The 15,121-nt window shown below is 31.2% G+C and overlaps 3 protein-coding genes across 6 annotated transcripts; 2 read left to right on the plus strand and 1 right to left on the minus strand.

Annotated features, from left to right (window-relative positions):
- Window positions 1-33: 33 nt before the first annotated feature.
- Window positions 34-14,997, minus strand: LOC131665386 (metallophosphoesterase domain-containing protein 1). Of its 4 annotated transcripts, none has more exons than XM_058937264.1 (6): window positions 14,534-14,997; window positions 1,784-2,021; window positions 1,527-1,671; window positions 1,253-1,451; window positions 905-1,131; window positions 34-827 (listed from the first exon to the last, which is right to left on the minus strand). In XM_058937264.1, the coding sequence occupies exons 2-6, from the start codon at window positions 1,904-1,906 to the stop codon at window positions 700-702; spliced, it is 822 nt and encodes a 273-aa protein (XP_058793247.1). In that variant the 5' UTR covers window positions 1,907-2,021; window positions 14,534-14,997; the 3' UTR covers window positions 34-699. The 4 variants fall into 4 exon arrangements, with proteins under 4 accessions (XP_058793247.1, XP_058793255.1, XP_058793262.1 ...); XM_058937272.1 differs by lacking the exon at window positions 14,534-14,997 and adding an exon at window positions 2,426-2,620; XM_058937279.1 differs by lacking the exon at window positions 14,534-14,997 and having other exon boundaries at window positions 1,253-1,461; window positions 1,552-1,671; window positions 1,784-2,382.
- On the plus strand, window positions 8,083-9,153 carry LOC131665949 (uncharacterized). Its single transcript, XM_058938233.1, has one exon. It carries the CDS (start codon window positions 8,083-8,085, stop codon window positions 9,151-9,153), a length of 1,071 nt encoding a protein of 356 aa, XP_058794216.1.
- On the plus strand, window positions 11,999-12,667 carry LOC131665425 (uncharacterized). Its single transcript, XM_058937304.1, has 2 exons — window positions 11,999-12,283; window positions 12,458-12,667. Exons 1-2 carry the CDS (start codon window positions 11,999-12,001, stop codon window positions 12,665-12,667), a joined length of 495 nt encoding a protein of 164 aa, XP_058793287.1.
- Window positions 14,998-15,121: the final 124 nt, after the last annotated feature.

Here is a 15,121-nt window from a genome sequence, read left to right on the forward strand (position 1 = left end):
ATGGATATTTAAATTATAAAAGGTAAGTCTATTATGTCTTTTATTAAAATATACACAATTCCAATATTTTTAATCTATTTTTTAATTTAAATGACTAAATAGAAAAATAATTTTATGATAATAAAAATAAGGATTCAATGCAAATATTCATTTCTAATGAACATTTACAAAATATCAGTTGCGAAATTTTTAATTTAAAATGTAAAAATTGTTATACAAATGAAAAGATATTCTTCAAGTTTTGAAAAGGACGAAATATTTAAATTAAAATTTTTTTGCAATGCTGACTTTCGTGTATGATCAATAAAGCATTTTTAGTCTTTCTATTTTGTACCTTTTACTGCCAAATAATGCATCATGAAGAATATGTATTCTGCAAGTACAAATGGAAACAAGAGAAAAAGTTCAAATTGAGTTTTAAAAAATTAAATGGAATTAAATTTAGGTGAAAACAAAAAATATATGTGACTTGCAATGTTATTTTAAATAACTAATCTAATTTTAAACTAAAAAGTTAAAGTAATTATATAGATATTAATTTGTCAATTTACATTTTAACCTGTTATGGCATTATTTAGTCTGAGCTTTCAGCATAATTGAAATACTTGTTTCTCTCACTGATAACAAAGTTGTTTCTAAAGTACAACAAATTTTTCTTAAAAATGCTGGTAAAATATTAAATATCTAATTGTGTAGAGATTAATCTTTTTCTATGCCTGGTGGCAAAGTTATATCAAAAACTATAGGTAGATTGCTTGGTTGATAGTTTAAATCACATGTTGAAGCATTGATAAATATTATTTCACCATCTGAAGAGATACCATATCCTAAAAATAAATTTAGATAATAAAATATAATATAAACAAATTTTTATATGAAAGACTAATTAGAAACATTATTTTACCTTCATGAATGTGCCCAAAAATGTGATATTTTGGTTTCACTCGATTCTGCACAGTAGTTAATAATTCAACACATCCAGCTCTAACTCCACGGTAGCAAAGATCACCATGGCCTACTGGAGGACTATGTGTAACTAAAATATCTGTATCATCTGGGATCTTATTCCATTTAGATAACAATTCTTCTCCTCGAAGTAGATTAAAAGCCCAATTGTAAAATTTTGGTTGCCTATAATTTTTAAAGATATAAATTAACTGCACTATATTGATTCTGAAAAATCTGAATAATTATATTTATATATTTCAACCTATTTTTAAATTTTGTAATTAAGCAATAATAAAATATATACCATGGTGAACCATAAATTTTAATACCACAAATGACAATTTCTGAATCTTCAAGATAAGTACAATTAGTCAATACATCTTTTACATTACTGCTGCTAATTGTTTCACTAGTCTGACAATTGACAGCATGTGTAAATATAGGGTCAAAACTCAGTTCATGATTTCCTGCAATAACTATTTTATGCTTGTGCGGTAAGTTATCTGCAAAGAACTAGTTTTTTATTTTTTTCTTTATTTCATATCTATTATAACGAAATAGAAAACCTATGGATTTACCAATCCATTGATTAAAATCAATCACTTCTTGAAGTCTTCCACGTTTAGTGAAATCTCCAGCATGTATGAAGACATCCCCATCAGGAATGTTAAATTTTATGTATTGTGTTAAAGAATGAGTATCACTCATACAAACTATTCGGAGCTATGAAAAACGAATAACGTGGATTATAAATCAGTATTCAACCGTTTCCATTAAACTATGTATACTTTGTAATAAATGTTCCATATCAGCAACAATACAAGGATTTTAATACCTTATCTTTTGATGCGGGTGTGGTCGGGATTTTTGCATTTATTTTTATGAATTTTTGCTGCTTAGCTAGTTCTTGCCATGCGGTAGTTGGATCTTGAGTTAGTGGATGAACTTCAATTTTCATAATTAAATGTTACAAAGTCTGGTGGTCAAAATTTGATGCCGTTATGCATCACGCAGTAAAACAACATGGATTTAAGCCTGTTTCATATTCTACAATATAATGCGATCGTGTTTTCCTATTTCATAATATATCACTTTTAGAATTGAATTTTAATAAATGAGAAAATTTTATGATTTTAATGATGACGAAATTATTAGATTTTCTTTTAACTTTTTTTTTAAACTTTATCGTGATTTGATTATTTAATAATTTGCTAAAGAGAAACTTTCATCATAACAAAAATTCTTATTTTAATCTTAAAATATTCGTAAAAATTTCTATAGATAAGCCACAACTACAAATCGCATAGATTCGTGTATAAAAATTCACTAAAAATATTTATCATGCCAATCATAGAACAGCAAATGTTCTGAGTGCTTAACTTTTTTCAGTGAAAATGGGAGGAGATACGAGGCATAGTAACTTTTCTATAGTTGTATTGTTACAGTTTCAGATTTGTATACATGTGTACATACATACATGTAAATGGATGTAGAAAGAGCACGAGCTAGGCATGGAGTCGCTATGCGCGCCAGACCTGCTCTCGTGAGTTGCGGTTGTAGTCCAGTAAAATTAGTATTGAAAAATTTTAATCACAGAAGTGGATGCACTTTTGATATTTGGTAAATTGAGGTCAAAAAAACCGATTCTGAAATTTTCAGATTTTTAGGTTCAAGAGATTCCGAGAAAATCACGTTTTAAAACTAAAATCGCTTATATCTTGCGAACGGCTGAACCTACGATAAAATAAAGTACGCCAATCGAAAGAGCGTTGAATTTTACATCGGAAACGATGTTTTACTCGACTTTGATGAGTGTGAAATGTTGAAATAATAAATAATAAAAATCAAATAGGAAAAATATACGTGAATGAGGTAGGAGGGGGAAGCTGCGATACAGCTCCTCTGCCGCTCCTCTGCCGCCCCTCTCTTGCGTCGAGTCGATCCTCGGGCGAGAGGGGAGACACGCTGCTGACTATTTGCTCGAAAAGCATTTCGGGCTTTCGGAGCTCAGCGGCGATTGTTGAGGCTGTCGCGTTTTGACACAAACAAATTCCTTTGCTTTTGTTTTTAACATCAGTACGAGGTAATTGATTAATTAACGATCGGGTCAAGCACATAATTTAATCATAAGCCCACATGTTTCTTGATAAACATATTTACCTTTCATACTTTAATCACCTAGTTCGTCGATAGTCGTGATGGTTAAAGTACGTACATGCTGCATTTGTTTTTGCGGTCGTGGGATCGAATCCCGCTCGATTATTTTTTTTTCTCGATTTCGATAAAATACTTTTTTATTTTAATTTATCTTTTTCAAACTTTTATAAAATAATGAATAGGATATAAAATGGCGATGGAAGTGACACTCGAGTTTCTACAAATTTATATACTTTGCACATAAAAAATAATAATAAAATTATATGTAGATGTAAAGAGTATAATTGATTGTGGTAAACTAAGTTGCGAATAAATAGGCAGCAGTTTTTAATTTTGTTTAAAATATTTAGAATCCTTTCGACGTGTTAAAGATTATCGTATAGCATTCCAATTATAGGACACGAGTTGTACAAATAAATAATACAGAGCGCCGTTGCTAACTTTTTTATAGACAATTAAATTCATCTCATTGTATAAACAGTTGATTGTACCTCCAAAAAAAGTTTATTTGTATATCGATGAAAAACTTTTTTTTTATCGTTATTATATTTGTGTGTAAAAAAGAAAAAAAATATAAACTGTGTTGTTCAACGTTCGTGCAATGTATCTTTATAAGATATGGAGAGAGTAATTAATTATTATGAACTATGCATTGCTAGGGTTTTTTTATTTTGGTATCAAAAATTGAAATCCCCTCAATATGGTAAGGATAGTCATATAATATAGAACGCCAGAAAATGTTGTTAATTTATTAAGGAAAAGTCCATTTTTATGTTGTGTTTTTATTTTATTTTTATGTAATCAATGGTAAAATTTAAAAGAATAGCGATTCTAACTATAAAAGACAAAATCATTTTTAAATACAAATTTATGACAAGTGAATATTGCTTCTTTTATCGATATCGGTATATATACTCTAGCGTTCAAGTATATAAACACTTCGTGACAGTATATGTTTATATATGAGGTCACTAAGTGGATATAATTTAACCACTTCACAGTTTACGTTACTTTCAAATGTATACTGGTATATTGATAAAAAGCAATATTCATTTGTCATAAATTTCTATTTAAAAAGGATTTTGTCTTTTATAGTTATAGAATCAATATAATTTTACATTTTACCATTGATTAGATAAAAATGAAATAAAAACACAACATAGAAATTGACTTTTCCATAAAAAATTAACAACATTTTCTGGCGTTCTATATTATATGACTATCCTTACCATATTGAGGGGATTTCAATTTTCAATAACAAAATAAAAAAACCCTAGCAATGCATAGTTGATAATAATCAATTACTCTCTCCATATCTTATAAAGATACATTGCACGAATGTTAAACAACACAGTTTATATTTTTTTCTTTTTTACACACAAATATAATAACGATAATAAAAAGGTTTTCATCGATATACAAATAAACTTTTTTTGGAGGTATAATCAACTGTTTATACAATGAGATGAATTTGATGTTCTATGCTTATTCATTTTACATATAAATTATTTATATTTTTCTAATATTTCCTATGTTAATAAATAAATTAACTTTACATATCGATATTCATTATTAATTTATAATTGAATAAGATATTGTGAATCTGTATGTTAAAATCTATATAATTGATACTTTGTTATATTCAAATTATCTATAATTAACATATTTTTCTCAATATTATGGTTCATTATATCTATGTCTATTATTTGTGACGTCACGCTATTTGTTTTGACTCGACTCTTATTTGTATACAGTCGCGTAAACAGTAAGGTAGCGCCGCTTAATGTATTGTTTTGACTAACAGATAAATACGTTAGACTAGTTGCAGTCATTTAATAAACAGCTCATAAATAGGACCGTTACAGTTTATATATTGGAACGCCATGCGGTAATCATTTTTTCATTCGCAATAGATGACTTCAGCTTTTGAACGATCTGTATCAAAGCTCATTAACGCACTGCTTCTCGTGCAAGTCATATCGATCTACAATATCTTGAACGAAAATTTCATTTAAAAATATTTTTTCAATACCATCGTTAAATTGTGTGTAAATCAGTTTGTGTTGTGCCAACAAGATTCTCAAAGTACGTAGAACATTATTTTTTTTTATATATTCACAATCAGTACCCACGCGAAAGTATATTTTTTGGAATAACAGTTTTTTGTAAGTTTCAAGAAGTTTGGATGTTATAAAAGTTTAAAGCAGCTGCTTTAAATTATTTTAGTTATTGTTATTGTTAAGGAACAATTTTTTTTTATATTTGGTTATAATTAGATTAAAAGTAGCTGTCAAAAATATTTTTCAATAGTCGATTGTCTGAGCTTTTTGTATTCAATTTGAAAATCTGATGAGAATATTTTGATATTTACTAGATTCTTTTCATTTGGGTACAATACAATTATTTTAGTATTCAAAGCAAAGAGTCTCAATATTTATTATTGAAATCAAAATTAAAAATGCAGTAAGCATTTGCGTATTTTCTACTTACCACAATTTTCCAGTAGCTACACCATGTTTTTTGCAATTTGCGGAGATGAAAATAACGTTCACAAAGAAACAACAAATTTTATGTTGAATTTGTAGCAGTCGTTTACTATGACAAATATCGCGATGAATTATCTTTGTGAAATACGCGTGAAGATGTCAACTTTTGACATGAAAAATAAACGGTGAGTCGGTATTTTTTATTAGCATTTCGACACGGTACAATCTAGATTTTAAATAAATTTGTTTCACTGTATTCCTTGATCTTCCTTTACGTATAGAACAGTATTGAAATTTCTGTCCACTAACAAAACAGCCAAATGTAAACGATACATTAAAACAGTCCAGGTACAGGTGAGGTCACAATTCCATTTCATTCCAAATGGTTCAATATGAATTTGTAAATTTTTTCAATTCATACTGTCCAACTACGCAATTGTGATCTGCATTCGTGCAGACTGCTTCACTGTATCGCTTTTAGTAACTGTGTTAAACAATTCAGACAAACAGAATGAACAGTCAAATTATAAAGTATACTATGGCAAAAAATGCAGTACGTTCTTTTTTATAAAAATATGTTCATTTTTTGGCGATAAACAATGTTTACTCAATGTACATTTTCCACGCTTTACATGTAATAATCGCGCGTGTTTCGTACAAAAATTCATCGCGATAATCATAACAGCAACCAAGTAATTGCCTTTTATAGAAAATTCCTTTCTTTGGTATTTGATCATTATATTTGAATGATATGAAAATTCGACTTAAAAATCGATAAAATCATGGTTTCATCAGATTTGTGATTATTTTCAATGAAAATAAATATTAAAAACATTGTGAGCCAACTTTGAAAATTATTTTCGGAAAAACGTTTTTATTCCAAAGGCTGATGGTCTTATTGAAATGTAAGTTATCACATTTTTTATAGTAACTATTGGAAAATTGGAGAGTTGAACTATCCAATGCTATCAATGATTTGTTCATTTTCCTAATTCAATAAATATATTTATGTAATTACTGGAAAGTTTATCTTTTTATACGTGAGAAAAATAGGTTACTCAATTTGATTTTTACGTATATAGCGAGAAAAAAAATTGTAACCTATTATATTCGAATGACATTGCTGAAATTAATATTCAAAACAAAACAAAAATTAGACAAAATTGTTTACATACTTTTCATAACCAATATAGATTTAACGATGTTAGAAAATATGGGCAATTAACGGTTCTGAATAGATATCATTATAATACTCAGTAAACTGAAATTCAGGAGACAAACTAGAATGTATAAATTTTACTGTTTCAGATGTTGCGCTTACTTGTTTTTTCACTGTCGAAAGAATTAGAAATAATTACATCAAATCGGAAGTATAAAACCTGGGTTAAAACTGGTCACAGCACTTTTCATTATGCTATGTATAGTATTGCCACAATTGCAATACTTTATGTATTATTCAAACTACGAGTATATCATTGTATTTTTAGTGCTTTTAAAATGTGTATTCTCACATCGTGTCCTAATGCATGCAAATTCTGCGTAAGAAGCGAAAATACGGCTAATATGACCAACCAAAGAGAAGGCGACAACGTAAATGCCGCTCCACTTAACTCTGACAATGTTCAATCAGTAGTTCGTTTTAATGCTACAGCATCCTCGTCGAATAACAATTAATTAAACTTATCTATCATCAACTATTGTAGGTGAAAAAAAAATTGTTTTTTTTTTATTTTATAGAATAATTCTACAGTTAGTAAAAAATCTATAAATATTATTTTTTATATCAAAAAACGATTACTTTAAATTTTAAATAACATTGTAGCACATGGAAAATTTTTTTTAAAACTTGCATTTGCCCAGATTTGTATTTTTCCAACTTTAAAGTAACCCTTTAGCATTCAAAATTGAGATGCGAGTTTGAAATTTTGGGTATGTATCCTACAAATGATTTACAAAAAGGCTGTTTTCCGGAATTTCGATTTTCAGTGTTTAAAATACAGTTTAAATAGTTTTTATGTAGAAAAGAGCAGTTTTTAACGTAAACGATGGACAAAAATGTTTGATTACGTGGTTAAAAAATTAATAAAATGGTTTATTGAAAATCAGAAATAAAATATTTTTTCGAGAATATTTACTTAAAATTTCAAAATTGCATCTCAATTTGGGATGCACGTGAATCGATTTCAATAACCTTATATTTGACTAATAAAAAGAATATTATCCCCTACAACTTGAGTAAAGCATTAAATAAGCTGAAAACTCGAGTAAGAGTTTCTCTTTTGAAAACAAAAAGAATAAGTTAACGCAGGTGTTACAATAACAATTTTTTTAGAAAGCTACCTTCAATCAGAAATTTTTCGGATATGCCACATGCCAATGATATGTTTTTGAATAATACAATGTTTGAGATTCTTTGCTATGGATACTTCAATGCCGATTTTTATCATACGTTTATTTTGTAATATATAATAATTTGTAGTTTACTTTAATAATGGAGGAAGGAAACATGTGCACTATCTGTGGTACACTACTACAAGAAACCGATACCGATAAAATTACTCTTGTGAAATCTAAAGGCCTCGAAACTTTCATAAACAAAAGTCAATGCAGAAAAGATGGACTTCATGAACGATGGGAAGGAAAAGAAAGCGTTAGATTTCACGAGAGTTGTAGGCAACGTTATTCGGCGTTAAAGTTGACGGAGAAGAGAAAGAGAGATTCATCGGAATTACCTCCACTAAATTTCCCTACAGCAACCAACGTTTCAATTGAGTTCAATTTTGATGAGTATTGTTTTATTTGCAACAAGCTACTAGATCGTATTCACAAAAAAGTATCTACTTTACAACATCTATATACTTATAATAATCTTGTACTAAAAGCTTCGAAAAGAAATGATGAACTCGGCGTAGCAGTATCAAACCGACTAATTAATACGCCATTCAGGGAAAATTACTTTCAGTACCATTATTTGTGTTACAAACATTTTTTGTATGATTCTTCAAAGGCGCCTTTAACAGAACAAACTGCAGAACCAGTACCCGAAATACATAACGAAAACCCTCAACCACCTAATGCTCCATCGAACGATGATGTATTTGAAGCTATATGCGAGTACATGGAGGAAAGTGGTAAATTTCGTTTTTCTTTATCGGAATTGCAAGGTTTGAATAATGAAAAAATCAGTAATAAAGTACTTTGTAACAGATTGGAAGAGAAATACAATGATGATATTTATATTTTAAAACATCGTGGTCGCGAAACTCTTATTTATTTTCAAAAAATAGATTTGACTCAAACATGTAGCGATTGGGTCACTAAAAAATCTATAAGCAATTTCGAAAAGAATGCTATTATACATTTTGCTGCAGAAATTTTGAAATTTGAAATTATAAACGGAAAATACGAGAATTCAACATACCCACCAGCTGAAAATTTTCTTGATAACGTCAATTCAGAGATTCCAGAGTTATTACAAAATTTCCTCTATGATCTGTTACTTGATAAAGCAAAAAAGAAAAGTACTGAAGAAACTCGCGAAAATAGACATGATTGCGCATAGTATAGTGACTCAGTTACGTCCGAGATATTTTCTTTCAAACTTACAACTAGCTGTTGGAATGTATGTTTATAGAAAAACGGGATCGAGAAATGCAATTGACCTTCTTTCGAAATTTGGAGTCAGCGCATCATATGCATCTATTCAATTATATGAAGCCGCAGTAATCATTAATCCGCCGATTCAACATATTGATAGTCCATTTGTTCAATTTATATTTGATAACACTGACCATAATGTTGGAACATTAGATGGTCGTGAAACCTTTCATTGTTTAGGGGGTGTCGCAGTCTATACTCCTGATTTTTCAATTGTAACAGAGGGTGGTTCTAAAAAATGTACAAAAATGCCAACCGCAGAAAAAATATCCAAGACAAAAAAAATTGAAATAATACCGTTTAACGATGTCGGTGCAGCTGCATTGAAAAACATAGAATTTAAGTCTGTAGAGACACTTCATATTGGGAACCGGCCAATTTTTCCAACATATTATGCTGCATACGTATGGGGTAAAGCTCTTCACATATCGAAGCTACCATCATGGAAAGGGTTTATGGAGGTTATATCAGCAGATGTTGAATATACACTCTCTAAAATTGTATGTTTACCCTTCATTAATCTGCCACCTTCTAAATTAATTACATTGAATACTGCCTTACATCATGCTGTTATGGAAACTCAGAAAATAAGTCAAAAAACAACATTCGTAACATTTGATCAGCCATTGTACTGGAAAGCTCGTTGTATTGTTGCGCAGTCAACATTCTCAATTCGTAATAAATTCAAAAACGTTACCGTTCGCTTAGGAGGTTTCCATTTATTAATGTCTTACCTGGGAGCAATTGGTTACATCATGGACGGAGGTGGGCTTGAAGAAATGTGGTCGATGATATATGCGCCAGAATCAGTGAAAAAAATGCTCACGGGCCATGCGTTTTCAAGAGCAATGAGAGCCCACATTTTAAGTTTTTCTGCTATAGCTATCTTCATTTGTAAGTCTATGACAAACACCGCTGGAATAGAAGAGTATTTTGAAAAATTTGTTGACAATTTTGAAAAACGACCGACAAGGGTCAAGGAGATTAATCGTGAAAGCTTCATGAAACATTTAACGGAAGAATTGATACAAAAATACGACTCTTTGGAAAAGAAGAACTCAACTGCCAAATTGTGGATACAATATTTAAAATGTGTAACCATAGCTTTGCAGTTTATGGAGGCCGAACGCTTAGGCGACTGGAAATTGCATTTGCAGAGTATAAAAGATATGCTGCCAATATTTTATGCCAGTGGCCATTTTGCTTATACGAAATGTGCCCAAATTTATCTTCAAGATATGGAAATTTTAGAAATGTCAATGGATCATTATGAATTTGAACGTTACACAAAAGATGGCTACTTCACTATTCGTAGATCAGACAAAGCATGGTCTGGTGTATGGAGTGACATGATTATTGAACAAACGTTAAATAGATTTTTCGGGAAAGACTTGAAGCATGGTCGAGGCGTGACTACCAGCGTTGTAGCCCGTTATTTATTTTCTATGCCGTCAGTTTTTCATGTCATGGAGTGTTTGGAAAACTATTGTGGATTAAAATCCTACACTAGCGAGCAGCACGTTGACCTTTCCGATAGTAGAATGAAAAGGGATACAAATGACATAAATGAATTGATAACATGGATTCAGAATCATAATCCTTTCAATCAACAACAACATGGAATAGTATCGCTTTCTACAGGAATCATTGGTGGACTAGAGATAGATTGTCATAAAGCATTTGAAAAAGGGTTATTGGGAATGGAAGGTATGGTTGGCAAAAATGCTGAAAATATTTCACTATCACGAACTTATAAAGTGAAAAATCTAGCAAGTGCTAATGTTAGTACGCATCTTGAGAATGATACTGAAATATCCACTATAAATATATATCTCATTTTTCAAAGGATTTATGTTGCTTTTCACGAGGATCCCAATAAAAAATTGGAAGCTTTAGGATATGAGCTTACACCATATCCGTTAAGCTTGTTTGATGAAAAAGGTGTAATGAGAGATTCACAAAAAAGCAAAATGTATGACGTGTTTCAAACTTGCAATGATAAACTTGGATTAATGGATTCAAGTATGATGTATGTAATAGATGGGGGTTGGCTTTTGCATGCCGTAGTTTGGCCTCGCAATTTGTCATATGAAGAAGTTTATAAAGCGTATGTGTCGTACATTTACAAGCACTTTGGGAAAAAAGTTACTGTCGTTTTTGATGGATATAATAATGAATTGATTGGAGTAAAATCGTACGAAAGATATTGTAGAAGAGAAAAAAATATTGGAGCTGATGTAGAAATTTCTGATGCCAAAATAATACCCATCGACCAGAAAAAATTTCTCTCAAACATTCGTAACAAACTGGAATTTGTGGATGCACTTGCAAAATATCTGGTGAAAAATGAGATCACTACGAAAATCGCAGATGAAGACGCAGATACAGTTATTATTCGTACGGCTCTAGAATTAAAAGATGATAATGACAATCTAGTTACAGTAGTTGGTAATGATGTTGATTTGTTAGTTCTACTAATTACACAGTGTGACGGTTACGAAATATACTTTTACAAAAGAGTACCAAAGTCAAAAGACATCTATTCAAGTAAAGAAAACTCCCAATTTCAAAAATTTATTTTATTTGCTCACGCTTTCAGTGGATGCGATTCGACCAGTGCTATATTCGGTAAAGGTAAAAAAAGTATTATTGCACTATTAAAACAAGATGATGACCTTCAAAAAATGATAAATATCTTCTATAAGCCATATCAAGATATTGATGATTTATACAAAGTTGCTGAAAAAGTTATGATGAAATTATATGGCGCAGACAACGAAAAACAATCTCTGCAAGAATTAAGGTATAAAATTTTTGCCGTAGCTACAACAGTAGCAAAAAAAGAACTATCCTTGAAAACTTTAGCACCTACAGCTGCAGTATTGAAACAACATGCTAAACGAGTATATTACCAAATGCAAATTTGGCTGGGCTTTGAATTAGATCCAGTATTGTGGGGATGGAAAAGAACGACAAATATGCTGATACCCATAATGAACACAGAACCAATTGCACCTAAAGATTTAGTAGAGATGGTGAGTAATTTCGAAAATTATTTTGGAATAGAATATAAATTCTTGTTTATTTTTATACTGCAAAGAACTTTATGAATAATTATTTTTCATTTGTCGAAAATAGTAATAAAATTATATACTTCTATTTCATTTTTATCCGTTTCAAAAAAGGTAAATAATAAATTTCATTTCTAGGTTTTCTGTGGATGTAAAACGAATTGCAGTACGGCTCGGTGTAAATGCAAAAAAGCTGGACTGAAATGTAGCTATAGTTGCACAAATTGTAATGGCCAAATTTGTGAAAATGCTTCAAATTCAACTAAAGTCATATTAGAAAATGACGTGGAAGAACGTGAAATCGAGGAAGCCGATATACTACCTGATGATATAGCAAGTATTTTGTAAGAAAATATTGATGAATATGAAACCGAGGAATTCGATAATGAAGAAAGTATTTTGCTAGCAGAAGAAACAAGAGAAAACGAGTTCGAATTTCAACAATAAAACATTATACTAATCTAATCAATTTTCGCTTCCCGACATAGCGATTTCAAAAACACCTTTTTCATATTTTCGAGATATGTTTCAGTTCAAAGCTCAAACAAATTTCATACATTGACAAATTAATTTGAAGTTAACTGAGTAAATAATCTATAGTTGAAAACCTTTCAAAGATTCAAGTCTTTTCACAACATATTTCAATAATAATTTATATAGTAAGAAAATCGAATTGAAAATATGACCCATCCATACGTCACGCTGAATTCACCGTGTTAAATAATTTTATCATTACAAAATAATTCCTATTTTAAATATTTTCATATTAGAAAGGGTTATTGCCGCTGCACAGCTTGTATTCAAAGTCAACCAAACTGAAGGAAAAATAAAAGCAACAGATAAGTACCTGATGATTAAGATATGATATGTTTAAATACAATTGTACAATGCCGAAACTACAAAATCTTTTTTTTTTCATTTATATGAATACATATTCTTGTCATTGTTTCAATAAGAAAACTCTGTACGCTCATTCGGTATACAAAAATCTAATTTTAGATGAATTTTAAAGTTTTTAGAGAAATTGAACTTTACTTACACCGTACGCCCGTTTAACGCCTCTTACCTTCTTGTTGGACGTTGTTGTTCTGCTTAAAAAAATTGTTTTTAATTGCTAGGGAGACTGACGCATTAGATTTTCCAAATTTCATGTATATAAAAGTATTGACAATTTGCCCAGGAGCCTACAATTTTGTTTTCCTTTTGTGAAAAATAGAGATTATTTATGTACGAATATTAGTGCAAAATATAACATCTAGAGTATTTCAAAATTTTCGATTCTGTAGAGAATTCTTGTTTCGACATAGTTTCACTAATTAGCATTAAAAAAAGCAATAAACAAATGTAAAAAAAGGCTGCGTAAAAGATTATTTCATCCAAATCAAAAAAAAAAAATGATAAATGAGGGGGATTTGAACTCGCGACCGCAAAATAGAAAATATCAGTCGTGCGTCTTGCCCGTCACGGCTATCAGTGCACTGAGAATCAATAACATGTAAGTTAGTTATGTTTATCAGGGAGCATGTGAGTTTGGGATTAATGATTTGTGTTTGACCCGATTGTTATTTGATCATTTACCCTGTACTTATGTTAAAAATATCGAAACACAAATTTTGCTTGCTAAATGTCAAAGCGCGACAAGTTCAAAAATCCTGGCTGAGCTCAAGTTTGAAAATGCTTTCCAGCTCTGCTCCTCTCTCTCTCTCCTGGCCGGTAAACTCGGCTACCAAGCCGAAGGATGCCGAGTGACGTCGACTCGACGCGAGTCTGGAGGGGCGGCGGAGGAGAGCGTCAGCTGTATCGCAGCTTCCCCCTCCTACCTCATTCACGTATATTTTTCCTATTTGATTTTTATTATTTTTTATTTCAACATTTCACACTCATCAAAGTCGAGTAAAACATCGTTTCCGATGTAAAATTCCACGCTCTTTCGATTGGCGTACTTTATTTTATCGTAGGTTTAGCCGTTCGCGAGATATAAGCGATTTTAGTTTTAAAACGTGATTTTCTCAGAATCTCTTGAACCTAAAAATCTGAAAATTTCAGAATCGGTTTTTTTGACCTCAATTTACCAAATATCAAAAGTGCATCCACTTCTGTGATTAAAATTTTTCAACACTAATTTTACTGGACTATTGAGGAAAGGCAAAATGGCGAAAGAATTCAGCGATAGTTTTGAGTCGATTTAATTGTAGGTTCTGGACAACAATTTACAAATGAACGTGACGAGCTCCAAACGCCAAAGCTGTGGCAATGCACTTTAAAACACTGTGATGTTTGATTCACTCGCGCGATCAATGTCGAAAGGCAGTGAGCGTCAGTTGCCAGAGTTGAACGAGCCGGTAATCGTGTTGAGTCGGACGTGAGTGGCGAGTCTGATTGACTCAATAGCACTTCCGCGGGACTATCGTTTGCTTTCTCTCTCGCCGTCTCTGTCGATAGTGTGGCGCCGCCTGGCGCTGCTTCAGCGCGTTGGGGGGAAGTCGCCACATACATACGCATTATATATTAATTCGGAAGCCGCGAAGTTCAAAATTCGAATGATTTTCAACGATTCAGTATCGGTTACACCAAATTAGGTTATAGATCAAATGGCAAGTTGTGCCTCGCTGCAAATGCTAGAACAAAAACTATTTGATGTCATATTGATATCCAGTTGTCGAAAATGATATGATTTGAACTTCGCGGGTCGCGAATTGATGTTCGAACAATTATGTATGCACACGTATATTCGTCGTATACACATGTGTGTAATCGAGGCCTTGATATATTTTAATAACCTTTGCTCGGTACTCGACTCCA

This window comes from Phymastichus coffea, unplaced genomic scaffold (assembly GCF_024137745.1).
Source record: "Phymastichus coffea isolate CEN01 unplaced genomic scaffold, Cenicafe_Pcof_1.1 PCOF00003, whole genome shotgun sequence".
Classification (NCBI taxonomy): Eukaryota; Metazoa; Arthropoda; class Insecta; order Hymenoptera; family Eulophidae; genus Phymastichus; species Phymastichus coffea.

Bases quoted from the DNA above. Each gene is read 5' to 3' on its own strand.
- LOC131665386 (XM_058937264.1), bottom strand. From the start codon at position 1,906: ATGAAAATTGAAGTTCATCCACTAACTCAAGATCCAACTACCGCATGG. The intron at 1,452-1,526 runs GTAAATCCATAG...AGTTCTTTGCAG, and splicing joins TGATTTTAATCAATGGATTG to ATAACTTACCGCACAAGCAT. The intron at 1,132-1,252 runs GTATATATTTTA...TAAAAATTATAG, and splicing joins AAAATTTATGGTTCACCATG to GCAACCAAAATTTTACAATT.
- LOC131665949 (XM_058938233.1), top strand. From the start codon at position 8,083: ATGGAGGAAGGAAACATGTGCACTATCTGTGGTACACTACTACAAGAA.
- LOC131665425 (XM_058937304.1), top strand. From the start codon at position 11,999: ATGATGAAATTATATGGCGCAGACAACGAAAAACAATCTCTGCAAGAA. The intron at 12,284-12,457 runs GTGAGTAATTTC...TTTCATTTCTAG, and splicing joins CTAAAGATTTAGTAGAGATG to GTTTTCTGTGGATGTAAAAC.